A 14,597-nucleotide genomic window follows, 5' to 3' on the forward strand; every position below is an offset into this window, starting at 1 on the left:
CATGGGAAGACCACAAAACGAGAGAGCTTTGTAAATAGGTACAAATATTTTTTTTCTGTTAATCCAATTCTCGGCACATGACCTATGAGGAATGGAGCACTGAGCTCAGGAGCTCAGAACTTGCACATCAACTCTGGGTTGTCCGGAGGGCCCACAACACGGCGGTGAGGCTCCGCCTACCCGTTCCGACCTGGGAGTGACCCTCCACTCTAGCTCATTGAGGTAGTGCTCGTCAGGACCTCAATAAAGTTCTCTGTCTGTCTGTCTGTCTGTCTGTCTGTCTGTCTGTCTGTCTGTCTGTCTGTCTGTCTGTCTGTCTGTCTGTCTGTCTGTCTGTCTGTCTGTTAATCCGAAAATTACCCATATGCACACAGCTCAATCTTTCCGAGAGTGTCCATGCAATTTTTATTAACGAATGAAGGCGCTTTTTCTGAAAACTGCAATATTAATGGGAGTTTAGCATGGCGTCGCTGCGTCACAATAACCAGCTGCTGTCATAATATTCTAACAACTGAAGTTGGCGAATACAATTGGACTCAGATTCATAAATAACACCAAAAGTAAGCGTTGTGTTTTCGTATGAAGCTCCTGCCGATAGAGGTTTGAACACTGATGTTTACGGAATTCTTTCAGTGCCGATCTGGGGTACATGTTGTACCGACATGTTTATCTGTTTGGTTATAGCTTTAGCTGTAGTGGTCCAGCTCAAATTTGTTTATTTAATGATAGCTTTAGCTTTATTCAGGGTTTCCCGGTTTAAAATTGCTTACTTTTTTCCTCAATTTAATTTAAATGCACGCGACAATTCACAACCGCAGTCACTGCAATGTACCTTACTTATCATATGATAATTAAGGTCTTTGTGTCGGTTAAAAGGAACCGTAATATTTGTTTGCTGAAACCTCGTGAATATTTTTTTTCAAGTGTTATGTTGTGGAGCTCTTTTACTATTTTAAAGATGGTTGTTTTACTATCAGAAATCAAATATTCGAATGGAATTCTATTCGTAGTACATCTAGCGTCATCTCTTTTTTGATTCGTGCTCGATTCGGTTTAAAAATTCACAATTCGCACACCGCTACTGTTTTGTGATTACCCGGCAGAACACCGAGGCGCCGTCCCGAACGATGCCTTCGACAGTAATGTAGGCCGGCTATGAGAGGGAACTTAGCAAATTTGTCGTTTGAACGCTTAAACAAGAAACTCCGAGAAAATTTCACCTTCATTTTCTGTTTATGTTTCCTTAGCACGCAGAGAACATGTTAGGTCGCACGAACTCGCCGAAGCCGGGCAGGGTAACAAACCGGACGCTCGTCTGTGTAACATCCCTGTCCTTCCTTGAGAGAGAGAAGTAAACTTTTATTTTTAAAACAGTGTTTCGAGCAATGCCCGGTGTCACCCTGAGGTGGGAGGGCTCCTTAGTTCATGAACCCTCTGGCTTCTACTGCCCTCTTGACCCTGGCGACGAGTTGTTGGTCTTTCAGGTCCTCCATGTCTTTCCTTGAATCTCTCTTTTTTGAACAGGTTTCTGCATACTGTGTAGGGTTAGAGTGTGCAAACAGCGACCACCTCTTTTTGTGGAAAGCAGTTTTCGCGTCAAAGACTGCGGACATTCGAAGCGCCCTGGGCGTCAATGGTGCCACCTAATTTTAGTTGCGCAAACTGGCTGTCGTGAACGTCTTATTCGCAATGCCCACGAGCTACAGGTAGCGTGCCATGCAATCTAAGATGGATGCGGGAGAAGGGTCAACCCGTGAACTCAGTATAGGACGCATGGATGTATACGCCCAGTGCCGCTGTCACCGGCTGAGCTCATGATTTTCAAAAAAAATATATCGAACCAAAGTACTTTCCTAAACGAAAGTCACTGCTAAATGTTCGCTACCTCACTGCCACAATGAGAAAAGTGGTGTCGTCAGCTCATCGACCGTGCGTCACCGAGGCCTTGCGTAAGCATTTGCGTGTTACAGAAAAATATGTGAACTAGAATTGACGTACGAGCTGAACGGCATTCCGAAATAGTTTTTGCCGAGCCTGCTTGACGAATTTGACGCAGTAGTAAATGTGGCGTTCATAAGTGGCATATGTTGAAATGTGATAAGGCAACCCTGTTAAGGCAACCAATTATTTTTGAAGCTTTTAATGCCTGCACTGAGTCTGTTTTAGAATAATCAGCATGGTAGCCTCTAAGATCACTACCGGCCGAGCGTCTTACAACATCGCAACCGCAGCTAAACCTGATAGAGAGATATGTGGGGTTTCACGTCCCAAAACCACCGTGATTATGAGAGACGCCGTGGTGGAGGGCTCTGGAAATTTAAACCACCTGGAGTTATTTAACGTGCACCCAAATCTGAGCACACGGGTCTACAGCATTTCCGCCTTCCTCGGAAATGCAACCGCCGCAGCAGGGATTCGATTCCGTGACCTGTGGGTCAGCAGTCGAGTACATTAGCCACTGGACCTCCGCGGCGGGGCAAGTTAGCAGAGAGGCATGTATTGAAGTTGTAACTGTAAGTTTCATTGCTCTAATCATTTCAATCGAGCTCGAGCGTTAACTTTGGCGACATGCAGCGCTCCACCATATCCACTGTATTTGGGCTACTTGCAATGCACAAAAAAACTATGCTTCTATTTTGACCTCTCTTAAGGGTAGTATACATTCAATAATATCAAGCTGACTTACGAGCATGGAAGAATTCCGCCGTACAGTGGGAATCGATCATATGCTAAGCAAGAAAGAGGAAGGTTGATATGTCACTTTAATCAGCACAACGTTACGAAGTGAACGTTAATTATCCCGTACATCACTACCATGTAATGATTATCATATTTAGACGTGTCATTTACCTTCGTAATCAATTCGCGTCACCGGATACCAAATTTGGTATATGAGGAGCTAGTTAAACGACTGTGGCCGTGCTGTTAAAGTAGCATGTAGTCAAGATTTATTTGAAACACATGCCATGATTATCATGTTTAAACGTGCCATTTACCTTCGTAGTCTGTTCACGTCACGTGATACCAAATTTGGTATATGAGGAGCTAGCCAAACGACTGCGAGCGTGCTATTAGCCTATCAGATAGTTATATTTTACATGAAACACATATCATGATTATCGTGTTTGAATCAGTAGTATATGTTTGTCATCCATTCACGACCCGGAATACCCAATTTGGTATATATGAAGCTAACAAAACGACCGCGGGGAGCGCATCATCAACGTGGCATATAGTCATGTTACATGTCGCGCATATCATGATTTTTATGTTAGGGTTGGTCGCTTGTGTTTGCCATGCAGTCATGTCATACCACACCACTTTTGTAATATGTCATGTGAACGAAACCACTACAAGAGCAGGAAGACCAAGAAATGTAAACCATGGCATTCATGACATACATGTCATCATTTTTATGTTATGAGTGGTCACTTAAACTCGTCCTACAGTCTAGGCTCGTGTGCTTAGATTTGGGTGCACGTTAAAGATCCCCAGGTGGTCGAAATTTCCGGAGCTCTTCACTACACCGTCCCTCACATTCATATGGTGGTTTTGAGACGTTAAACACCACATATAAATAAATTGTTCTACAGTCACGTTATGCCACACCAATTTCGGCATCGATACCATCATAGAAACGGCCAGGAGAGCTAAAAGCCGTAGGTAGCTAGATAGATAGATAGATAGATAGATAGATAGATAGATAGATAGATAGATAGATAGATAGATAGATAGATAGATAGATAGATACGCTCAAAGCCGCCAAAGTTCCCTACAAATGCTTCGCATATAAAAACACTAACTCATCAGGGCCGTAAAGTGCAACTCACTGATCGTTTGTCATCATTGTTACTCTCGGTCCGTTCTACGTCCAGTGAAAAATCGTCGACGTCCAGATGGTTTTGTTGAATATTACCGGTGAAAATAATCTGAGGAATTCACTCCGCTGAATGACTTCGATAACACCAATAAATCGTCAATCACCACGCGTGCAGAACACCAGCACGACGTCACTCACCACGTTTATCTCGGCGGCGGGTGTGCAGAATATTTTACTTTCAAATTCCGCAGCAAGCGAATCGCTTGCAGTGTACTGCCATCTACAAAGGAACGCAAAAAATTAGGTGGCAAGGCGTTGTCCAAGGATTAAAAGAGCAAATTGCAAGCCTGCGCTACTTTTTTGCGCATAATGAATATTGTTGGATTCATGACCGACAAAAGCACTGACGAATGCTACACGCACGTGAAAAAAAATGAGTTTCAACTGCAAAGGTGATTTAACTATCCAGAGTGGCTGTTTAAATACTTGCGAAGCTGGTACGGTTACTCTGCGGGGTGTAATCGAAAGCTTTAATTGCCACCTATTTTCGCGAAAACTTCGCGTCTCGCAATAGTAATATGATTTATCGTATCACGGACGGTACGGTGTATTGACTGCTGCACGAAACATACAAAGCGGTTTACGTTCTTTTCTTGCTAACGCGTTAACACTGAGGATAGCACAGCCGAACAAAAAAGCGTCTGCCTACGGAACTTCCTCGAGAGGACGCTCCTGAATTCCGCTTGGCGGCGCGATACTCTATGGACATATTGAATAGGGGCGTCATCACATTCCAGCTTCACATATACCAAGTTTGGTATTACGCGATGGGAATGGACAACGTCCAAAAATGATAACCATGTCATGCGTGTCATGTAAATTATGATTACATGCTATGCTTATAGTGTGTTCACTGCCGCTTCGCTAGCTCCACATTTATTAAATTCGTTATCACGTGATGTGAATAGACGACGAAAGCAAATGACACGTATAAACATGATAATAACGATATGCATGCCATGTAAAACATGACTCCATGCTATGCTCATAGCGCGCTAGTGGTCGTTTTGCTAGCTTATACCAAATTTGATTTTGCGTGATGTCACTGGATGACGAAGGTATCAAACTGGTGCAAAGATGATAACCAGGGCATGCGTCTCATTTAAGAACATGACAACATACCACGCTCAAGATGCGCTCGCGGCCGTTTCACTAGCTTCACACATACTAAATTTGATATTACGTGACGTGAATGGACGACGTCTGTGGAGAATAAAGCGAACTGCCATCCTCATGGCGAAGCCCACCGTCGACCTCTTCTTCATTTCTTGTCATGATCTTAACCTATTAATGATAGTGTCCCTCGTCATCTTTTGCACAATATTTAACATCCTCCGTGCCCCAACTGTGGTGAGTGACGACGAAGAAGATTAATACACACAGTTTCCAAGTATACACTTTTTGTTCATGAGTTCTTGTATCAGGTCCCAGTCAATCCATGTAGGTCAGTCAGACTCTTCACCGGTGCTCGGTCTTCCAGCGGTGCTTCCGACGTTTGTTCAACTCTCGTGCCTTTAAAGCTGTTCTCCTTAATGAACCTATGTAGTCGACGAGCAGTTTTCGTTCATGTGAAAACCGATGATGCTGATGAGGCTCTGCAGAAGCTATTTCGGAGAAGTTTTCTCGAGTTCTTAGTCTTATCTGCAGTCGCCTTGGAATTATCGGCTTGCTTCCTTTGCATTAGTCTGAGCTTTCCTGCTTTTGACTTTCACGCTATGTTGCTATTTTTCTGCTTATATAAAATGAGACGTATAATCTGCATTTCCTTCAACCCTGACGTATGCTGATTTCTCGAAGAGCATAAGCTACGATCTACGATAACGGGCTTCTTTCAGCGTCCTCGTAGTCTTCTTTCCATCTCTTTTCGAGTGACCAGGGGGCCTTCTTTCGATATCTGCTGGCTATTGTACACATCGCTGTGAATAAATATTAGGATGACGAGCTGTCGTCTTCGGCGGGCACTCATATTCAAGATCTGGTGGGTAGTATTTTAGAGTTCGAAATGCTTTCTGATTTTTTATACACGTGTCTCCCACGAGGTACACCTGAGTAGCTGGTGCTATCTTGTCGTTCACTCCACTGATGCAGCAGGTTGACGAGACTTCTAAAATCGTGGAAAGGTTGTCTAGTCTCTGAAGGTGTTCTTCAGTGCTGATCTTCGAGATTGTACTCTCTGCAGAGGGAAAGCTTGTCTGTTGCCTTTCAGGGTGTTTCTCTATTCGTCGTGAAGTCGACTCATCAAGCGTCTGTGCGACAAGGTTACCATTGAGGAAGCATTGGCTAGCGGTGTTAGTGCTATAGACGAGGAGACTATTTTTCTTTTCACTTCTGTTCTTATCCGCTCTTTTATTCATTCCAGGTCAGATCGACGAGCTTCTAAGGCATCTTCGATCTTGCTCTAGCTTTTGCTCGAACAATCTGGTGAACATAATCGTCTGTTTCCTCAATCTCCTCCTCTAAACGATCCATAGAAATGGCATCTTCTATCTCCTTGTCCATATATTTAAGATTTATATACTTGTTAGTCAAAATTTGGTGAAAATTCATTGGCTAATTTATTGGTGGGCGATTCATTATTACTATTCAGTTATTGGTGGGTGCCGTTGACCCACTACATGCGGGTGGCCATATGCACAAGGCGTTCGATGTTTTCGATGGCTTTCTTGACGGTCTTATGTACTTGACTGCGGCTTTCGATGAGGGCCTTCATGATCTGATCTAGTGTCGGCAACGGGGAAAATGGCTGGCCGGCCGCGTCACAAGGCGAAGTCGGAGCCAAAACGCGGGTCATCAGATACGGTCGGCCCAACGAAGATCTGTCAACTGCCGGGCAGTCATTCTTTACGATTTTCGTCTCGGCGATGTTCGGGCCTTGTATACAAGCTTCACGTAACGACGGCTTCGCAAGATCCTCCGGGCTACAGATACGATCGAGAAGTCATGAAATCCACGCTGTCTCACCTCAGATGGCCCTTTCTTCCGGGTCTCACAGCACCAAAATGATGTGGAGAAGAGGGCGAGCCGCCGTCCCCATAGCGAAGTCCACCGTCCACCTCTTTTTTATTTCTTTTTTCTGATCTTGACCTAATGCTGACGTTGTCACTCATCGCCTGCTGCATATTATTTATTTAACAACGTCCAAACATGATAATCATGATTTGCGTGTCATCTAAAACATGACTACCCACTACGCTCATAGCGTGCTGACGGCCGCTTCGCTAGCTCCACACATAACAAATTTGGTATCACGTGACATGAATAGACGACAAAGGTAACTGACACATCGAAACATGATAATGACATGCATGCCACGTAAAACATGACATGCTACGCTCATAGCGGGCTTGCGGCCATTCAGCTAGCTCCACATATACCAGGTTTGCTATCACGTGACGTAAATAGAAGACGAATGTAAATGACAAGTCCAAACTTAACAATAATGACATGAAAGTCATGCACGGCGTAATTCACGTCCGCCTCGTAGTGGTGTGCTGATTTTAATGTGACATAGCAACGTTCCTCACTCATGCTTCGCATATAATTGATTACCACTGTCCGTGGTATCTGCCAATTTTTGAAAGACCTCATGCAAAATTGCTGCCATCCGTCAGCCGTCATGTGCATAGCCACTATTTTGGTCTCGATAACTGCGGTAGCAAGAAAGGTGCCTAATATTCGGGCTTCTGGAGTCAGACGCGCTACCGTTGCGCCACCGGGTCACGACCTAATATTCGGGCTTGTTGCCTCACTACATCAGAGGGTGAAGAGAGTTGAAATACGAATACCCCAAAATCGGGGGAACTTGACGACGAAACGTCCTGCCGCGGTGGTCTAGTGGCTAAGGCACTCGGCTGCTGAACCGCAGGTCGTGGGATCGAATCTCGGCTGCGGCGGTTGCATTTTCGATGGAGGAGAAAATGCGGTAGGCCCGCGTGCTCAGATTTGGGTGGACGGTAAAGAACCCCAAGTGATTGAAATTGCCGGATCCCTCCACTACAGCGTCTCTCATAAACATATGGTGGCTTTGGGACATTAAACCCACCATGTCATCATGTCGATGAAACAGAGAGGGCAAAATATTTGTATTAGAACAGCGCATGCAGAGACGAATCCCGAAGGAAGACGACACGACATGAGCACTGGGTGACCACTGGTTGCTTAGACAAACAGATAAGTAAAGGGAAGAAAGTAGAACAAAACAATAGCATGGAACCTATATACATCTAACAAAACACTGCTTGTGTAGCATCGTTACGTCTTCTCCAACTACGTCAACTCGCAATGAAGTAGTGCATTGACGGCGCGCTAACACACACGTCACCATTTTTGCAGATAGCAAAGATTTCAGGTATCTGAGAAGAACGAACTGCTGGGCGAGTTGATAATTGATATTAACTGAGTTGCGCGGAAAATTTGAAGTACAAGAGAAAGACACCTGGACGCAGCGCACACTAAAAACTGAAGATTTATTGGAGAAAACAGACATATATGTGCGGTTACGTGAACACGTGTGGTGAAAGAAAATGATTAGATGAGCACACAGATTGTATTGATCATGTGCTTCCAGAAAAGCTATCTCAGCGGCAAGCAACATAACCGAGGGTTGCGCTACACATGAATCACCAGGTTTGTTGATGAGAAACGCTTCACTAATTTCCCGCGCTACCTTGTCCTTGAATCTAGCTTTAACTACCGTATCACCAAACAAGGGCACGCATCCGCACTCTCTACAATGCGATGATAGGCTAGAGCTTGGCGGCCCCTTTTGAGAAGCTTTGTGATCCATTGTTTTATTATTGATACGAGGACCGGTCTTTCCACACGACAGCGGAGTGCCGTACACCACAGCGATGGCGCAGTCGACTTCTGTGGCCCTGTGCCCGACCTGGCAAGTACCCTTGCCATGCCGCTCACCCTCCATCCTCCTCGCAACTGCCGTGAAAACGCTGCCCAAACGGTTGCTGACCAAAAAAAAAAACATTGCAACCGTACCCTGCTCCGACTTTCTTAAAACCGTGTGAGATACCATGTAGATACGGGATGCTTGCAACAGGCAGTTCCTTTGAGCGCCTACCATGCACAGAGCATCTTGCCTGGGCTTTGACATTCTGCAGAACTCTTTCATCCAGCCTAGTCTAATGGTCGTCAGGAAATTTAGACAGCTTGAGCTTGTCATTCTGCTTCCAAATGAAGGCTTTCCCCCATACTGTGCGGGCAAGACTTCTTCAGCGCCACCTTCAAAGATATCGTTCGAACAGCATTTTTAGAACTTTAGAGTGCTTGGACCAAAAATCAAGGACAGACTTTTCACATCCTGAAACGTAGATCTAACAAATATCATCACAGCCATTGAAAAACATCTTCAAATCTAAAATTTGAATCTACTTGTCCTGAGGAAGCTCAAAAGAGAACGGTAGCCCCGCTCCAACGTCCTCGAAAATCTTGAGCACATTCACGCGTGATTGCACTCACCCATTGGAATTCACCAAAACAATAAAATAGCCCACATATCTAAACAGTTTAAGAACACCTTCAAGGGCCAAATCCACGTCACGATCAACAGAACTTAAGAAAAATTCACTCAGAACGGGTGCAACGCTCGACCCAGTATAGACACCAGGCCTTTAAGTATATACGTCTCCTTTCCAACCAATAATAGTTAAGGAAAGGTACACAATCATAAGCTCCAAAAACGAGGTTACGGACACACCCCAATTGTCCTTAAAATCATCACTGTGAACCTGAATGCAGTCCTTCACGCACTTCAACAACCCATCACGTGGCAAAGAGTAGAAAAGGTCCTCTACGTCTACAATGAACCCTGACAGGGACTGCGGGGCAGCAACAACTTGAGCCTGTCAGTCTCCTTACCCCGTCTGGACCTCGGCAACACGCTCGGCAGAAACGTGTATGCTGCTCATTCTGGGTCTTTTTGTTAGCATGTGTGACTGCACTATTTTGAAGCCAGTTTTATTTCTCGCGTATGCTTAATGCTATTCTATCGACGAAGGTGAAATAAAATTTCTTAAAGGTTCTCGAAATGACTAGAACGTGTTTTGCATAGAGTTGCTGTTCTGGCTTCGCACTTGTGCGGAGCGTGTGTTTTTCTTCAAAGTGCCATCTGACAAGTGATTGTCTGAGGGGATCGTTGACATAAATATGGGAATTATCATCGCAACATCCAGCCATGAACAACCACATTGCTTTATTGTGCTGTGTATCAAATATTTGTGTGGTTCAAATGTTTATATATTTCGTGGAACAACTGCATTTCTCTTGTTCACTTGATACGGAATACTTGTGCGTTTCAAATACCTATTTATATCGTGTTCGCATCGAAGAAGTGCAACTATGCTTCAAAGATTTCTTGTGTAAATGAAAGCAGTGATACGCATGAACTACGTTTCTAGTGCAGTTATGATTCTATTTCCATAGAGGGGTAATAATTAATGAAGAGTGTTTACGGGTGAAAACCATTATTTTATTATGAGGGACGCCATAGGGGAGGGCTCCTGTCTAATTTTGACCAAACCAGGCTCTTAAACATACACCTAGATCTGTACAAACGGCTTTACACACTTGTGTCAAAGGGCAGCTTCGCATCTAAGAACCCTGATTCTGTGATCGTTTAAGTACTGTAATAACATTTAACACAGCCGTTCGTTTGAAGCACTTGTGAGCGTCGGTACTTGATCCCTACATCGTTTTTAAGCATCTGAAATACGTTGATATGTAAGGACAGACTTCTCAATTAAGTTAGTTCTGTGACTAACTCAATGGCTTGTTTGGTCTGTTAATTAAGCTAGTTGCTGAATGTTCTGTGATTCTACATATGTTAAGTTTCTTTCTGCTTGTGCGGATGCACTGCGCCGACATGGTCGCGAGCCGATGACGCCATGCTTTTGTTTTTGTTGTCCTTGTTGGTTAAAGGGCTTCACGGCATTACTACGCATAAAAGCGATATTTTCTATTATTAGGTCTCCTTGATTTGGCTGCAGATTTCGCACGTAGTTCTTGAAAGTGTCATGCAAATTCTGCGCCAGTTCCTCGAGTATTAGTGTAGCACGACACAAGCGGTTTCGGTGCAGTGGTCTAATTGAGGACAAAAGTGCAGCTGAATCATTTACCTAGCGCTACTTGTAACAAACGAGAACTCGCGGTAAAGCTAGTGTTGAAGTGCCGATAAACTTGTGCAGCACGGCGCCTATAATCGTGTAAAGAAGTGCGGGTGGCGTGAGCTCCACTCTCCAAATCGAGCACCAAAATGCAGCACTCTCAAGAGGGCTGCATTTTGGTCATCTAGGGCAGAACTAGGGCAGAAAGAGCGGTCAAATTGACGAGACCTATTATACTCCCACAAAAGTCTCTGCAGCAGAACGTTACAACAGCCATATTTAATTGCAAAATTCAAGGTACCAAAACACTTCCTCGTATTCTAGAGTAATACCATACATCCACTGGTAATCTATAGCTTAAAATGCCAGAGTAGGGGCTAGTTGGTTGTTCGTAGTTGACAGTTGCGACGCACTGTTTGAACACGAAGACGAAAGAAAAAGAAACTGTGGTATTCACAACACGAGTGCAAAATGTTGTGCTCGGGCTTGGGCGCGTCTTGTATACTACATGCATTTTTTTAGGGTATGCGAATACTGAAAAACTTCAAATAATATTGAACTATCGAATATTTGTCGAATATTTGTCCCACAGGCAGCAGCAACAAGCAAACCCCAAAGGCACAAAACGTTGGAAAAGCAAGTAATCATTTTTTTCTCATTTTTTTTGGTGAAATATGAGTTTTCATTCAGTTCATGTTTTCACAGGACTGCCGAAGCTTCGCTCATCCCTGGTTGAATGCCTTTTTGCTGCAAACCACCGTGTTGCTGAAGCGAATGTATCCTCAGTGCACTACCATTATAATGCCATTCATATTTTAGCACTCAAGTCTCAGGTGCTGAAAGCCTGGGGATATAGCACTACCTGTTCAGTAGGGTTGAGAGCTGGGCTAGTTGATGAGACATCTTTTAACCATATGGTGTAGTAGCGCAAATTCACGGGGACGAAGAGGACAAGAAAACACGAGTGTCGTGTTTTCTTGTCCTCTTCGTCCCCGTGAATTTGCGCTACTACACCATATGGTTAAAAGAAGCACTACCTGTATTCACCCAGTTTAAAAATTCCTGGAAGACGACAAGCGTACTTCAGTGAAATAGCGTCCAGTACACTCTAACGGATCTTTGGTATCTTTTTTCGACTAAATGAAATAGCAATGCTACTCTGTTAAAATTCTTGAATATTAGGCTGAAATGAAAAAAAAAGAGTTTTATAGTTCATGCTCTGTCGTGATAAATGGTTTTCTTGCTATTTGAAAGCTATTAAAATAATATACGATTTTTATTCAGCTTCGTTCTGAATTCCGCACACCCTTAGTGTTTTGTGTGACTTTCTTCGTGGTCAAACAGCCGCGTCACAAGTGTGAACTATCTTGAGCGCCTTATTGTGCCTCTTCAGTGCCCCTTGGGGAGGCACATTGCTTTCATTGCAAATGCTTTTCTTACCGGCTGGACGCGACGAACCCTGAAGCGAGCGAGGCAGACGTTGCATTGGTCGGTGTCCCGCTCGCGCAGCCATCGCTCGAGGCAGGCCTTGTGGGTCAGGGCCATGGTGCCACGGCACTCGCAAGGTGCGAACAAGTCGCCGGAACCACGGTAGCAGATGCGGCACACAAAGCCGCCTTCCACGCTGTTGCTCTGATCGAACTCCGCACACCGTTTGTCCATGGCTTCAGCGACTGCTTGCGGCAAAAGGCCCATGTTTTTCAACTCGGCACGCAGGCAGCAACGAGTCCGACATTAGCGCGCTTTCATTCCCCCCAAAACATAGCTGAGTGCTGCAGGGCCGACCCCATGGTCCAAAATTTGTGATGGAGCTGCGCACCTGCACGATGTGAACATGCTGCAAGAATTTTCCGAATAACGGTCTTTCCCTAGCGGTAAGGTCGCTAGACGCCTCAGTCTTGCAGGATTTCATTCTGGCGATGCCGCTTGTCTAGGCATAGGCTTGGATCTACTTAAACGGCGCATGACTGCACAGGAAAGTTAAAATGTGGAGTGTGGGGCCAGTTTTGTAGTAAAGCACCAATAGACTTGCCGACGGGCAAGATTACATCACTGCGTGGGGGAAAAAACTGGTAAGGCACACGAGAATGGTGCTGATTTGTTTCTCAAAATGGATCGTTTCCGTGACACGCAGGACTGCGATATTCACAAAATGTGATTGACACGGTCTTTTGCACAGTGAGCTTGTTGGGAAAGTGTACAAATGAAAATGTCAGAGCCTGTTTAACGTCAACTCAGGAGGCTTTTCGTCATAAGTGCTTCACAATAAAATTTGCTAGGCACATTTTGTTACACGCTTCGGCCTTTTATGCCAATTGAAAGACTTCAAAGATACGCAGAATGTTTACACATAATTATTTTCTAGAACCGGCCCGCTGGCTTCCTGCAGTGAATGGCCCCATTGGGTGTGTGACGTCGGTTATGGCAAGTGAGGAAACCGGGGTGCCTCTAAGAGGGAGCCTCAAACACCCGGCCCACAGCTTCACATGGAATAAACTTTCGTTGCATCGCTAAATGCTATTCGCATGGCTTTTTCACCAATTGGGAATAATATTGCTTTGTTCGGGAGCTACGAAATTGGGACTGGTGTAACATTTTGTTGTCACCCCAGGCGGTCAAGACGTAGTTGAGACACCATCTTCAAAGCGTGTGCAGGATTCCCCTCTAGGAGGAGGGGCGAAGATTCATTGAAGTGCCCTCCTCCTGTCAACGTATGAACGTATGAGGCAAACATTGCAGCCCCCCCCCCCCTCTTGGAATACTATATAGTGTGGGCTGCCACACACCAATGACGCCTATACCACCTAATTCCTGGCCAACACAGAAAGGTTAGCCTAATGAGTGAAACATTTAATATGATTTTGGCAACCAGCAACAATGTGAAAAGCCTGCTTTAGTCATGACATTAATCGCTTAATACCGAAGTTGCCCCCTGACAACGCTAGTTAATGCAATTGTCCCGAAGAACTGTCGCGATGCAATGTTCCCCTCAATTATGCGTGAATAATTAATTTCGAGTCACCAAGACTCGTTCACCACGGATCGGAATAGAAGCACCCGTTGCTTTATAGGCTTGTCCGTCAGCTCCATCGCAACAGTAATGCGCGCATTCTGCCATAAAAAAGGCTTCAACGAGTGGTGCGACAAGAGAAATGCGTAACTGTCTGATTATTTACGGATGCATTCTTTTCTAAGCACATATATTTCCCCGAAACAAGCAGGTGTGATGCTTTAGCACTAACCTTTTAGCTTGCGAAGTCACCGCTCGGTCACCCTGTAAGACCTCGGCAAGCGTTGTGCCTTCTTTCTCGTCTTGTTCTTGTTGCTTGCTTGCTTGATCCTTTCTTTTGTGGCTCTCACCCACTAAGGGGGATTGGTCAAGAAGCCGGTGGTTAATGCAAGTCAATACCTTTAGGTTTTCCAGGCTAGGGGAATAGGATTGCTTTGTTTTCACTGTGAAATTAATTTCTTGTTAACCTTCTCTTGTGGCTGATATTCACTGCGGAGAATTGGCCAATAATTGAGTATTTTTGTAAAGTATTATCCAATTTCAGAGTAAATAAAGTTATAAAGTGAAAACATTACAAATTTTAGAACAAAAT

At 44.6% G+C, this 14,597-nt stretch overlaps 1 protein-coding gene across 1 annotated transcript in view; it reads right to left on the reverse strand.

Moving 5' to 3' along the window:
- The window catches only part of LOC119162118 (uncharacterized), a 231,908-nt gene extending 217,580 nt beyond the window's left edge, over nt 1–14,328 (reverse strand). Inside the window, exons 1-2 of the mRNA XM_037414622.2 lie at nt 14,238–14,328; nt 12,436–12,668 (exon numbers count right to left, since the gene is read on the reverse strand). Coding sequence (XP_037270519.2) covers nt 12,436–12,657 — 222 coding nt within the window. The 5' untranslated portion in view covers nt 12,658–12,668; nt 14,238–14,328. The remainder of the gene's footprint in view (nt 1–12,435; nt 12,669–14,237) is intronic.
- Between the last annotated feature and the right edge of the window lie 269 nt (nt 14,329–14,597).

This window comes from Rhipicephalus microplus, chromosome 3, assembly GCF_043290135.1.
Source record: "Rhipicephalus microplus isolate Deutch F79 chromosome 3, USDA_Rmic, whole genome shotgun sequence".
Lineage (NCBI taxonomy): Eukaryota > Metazoa > Arthropoda > Arachnida > Ixodida > Ixodidae > Rhipicephalus > Rhipicephalus microplus.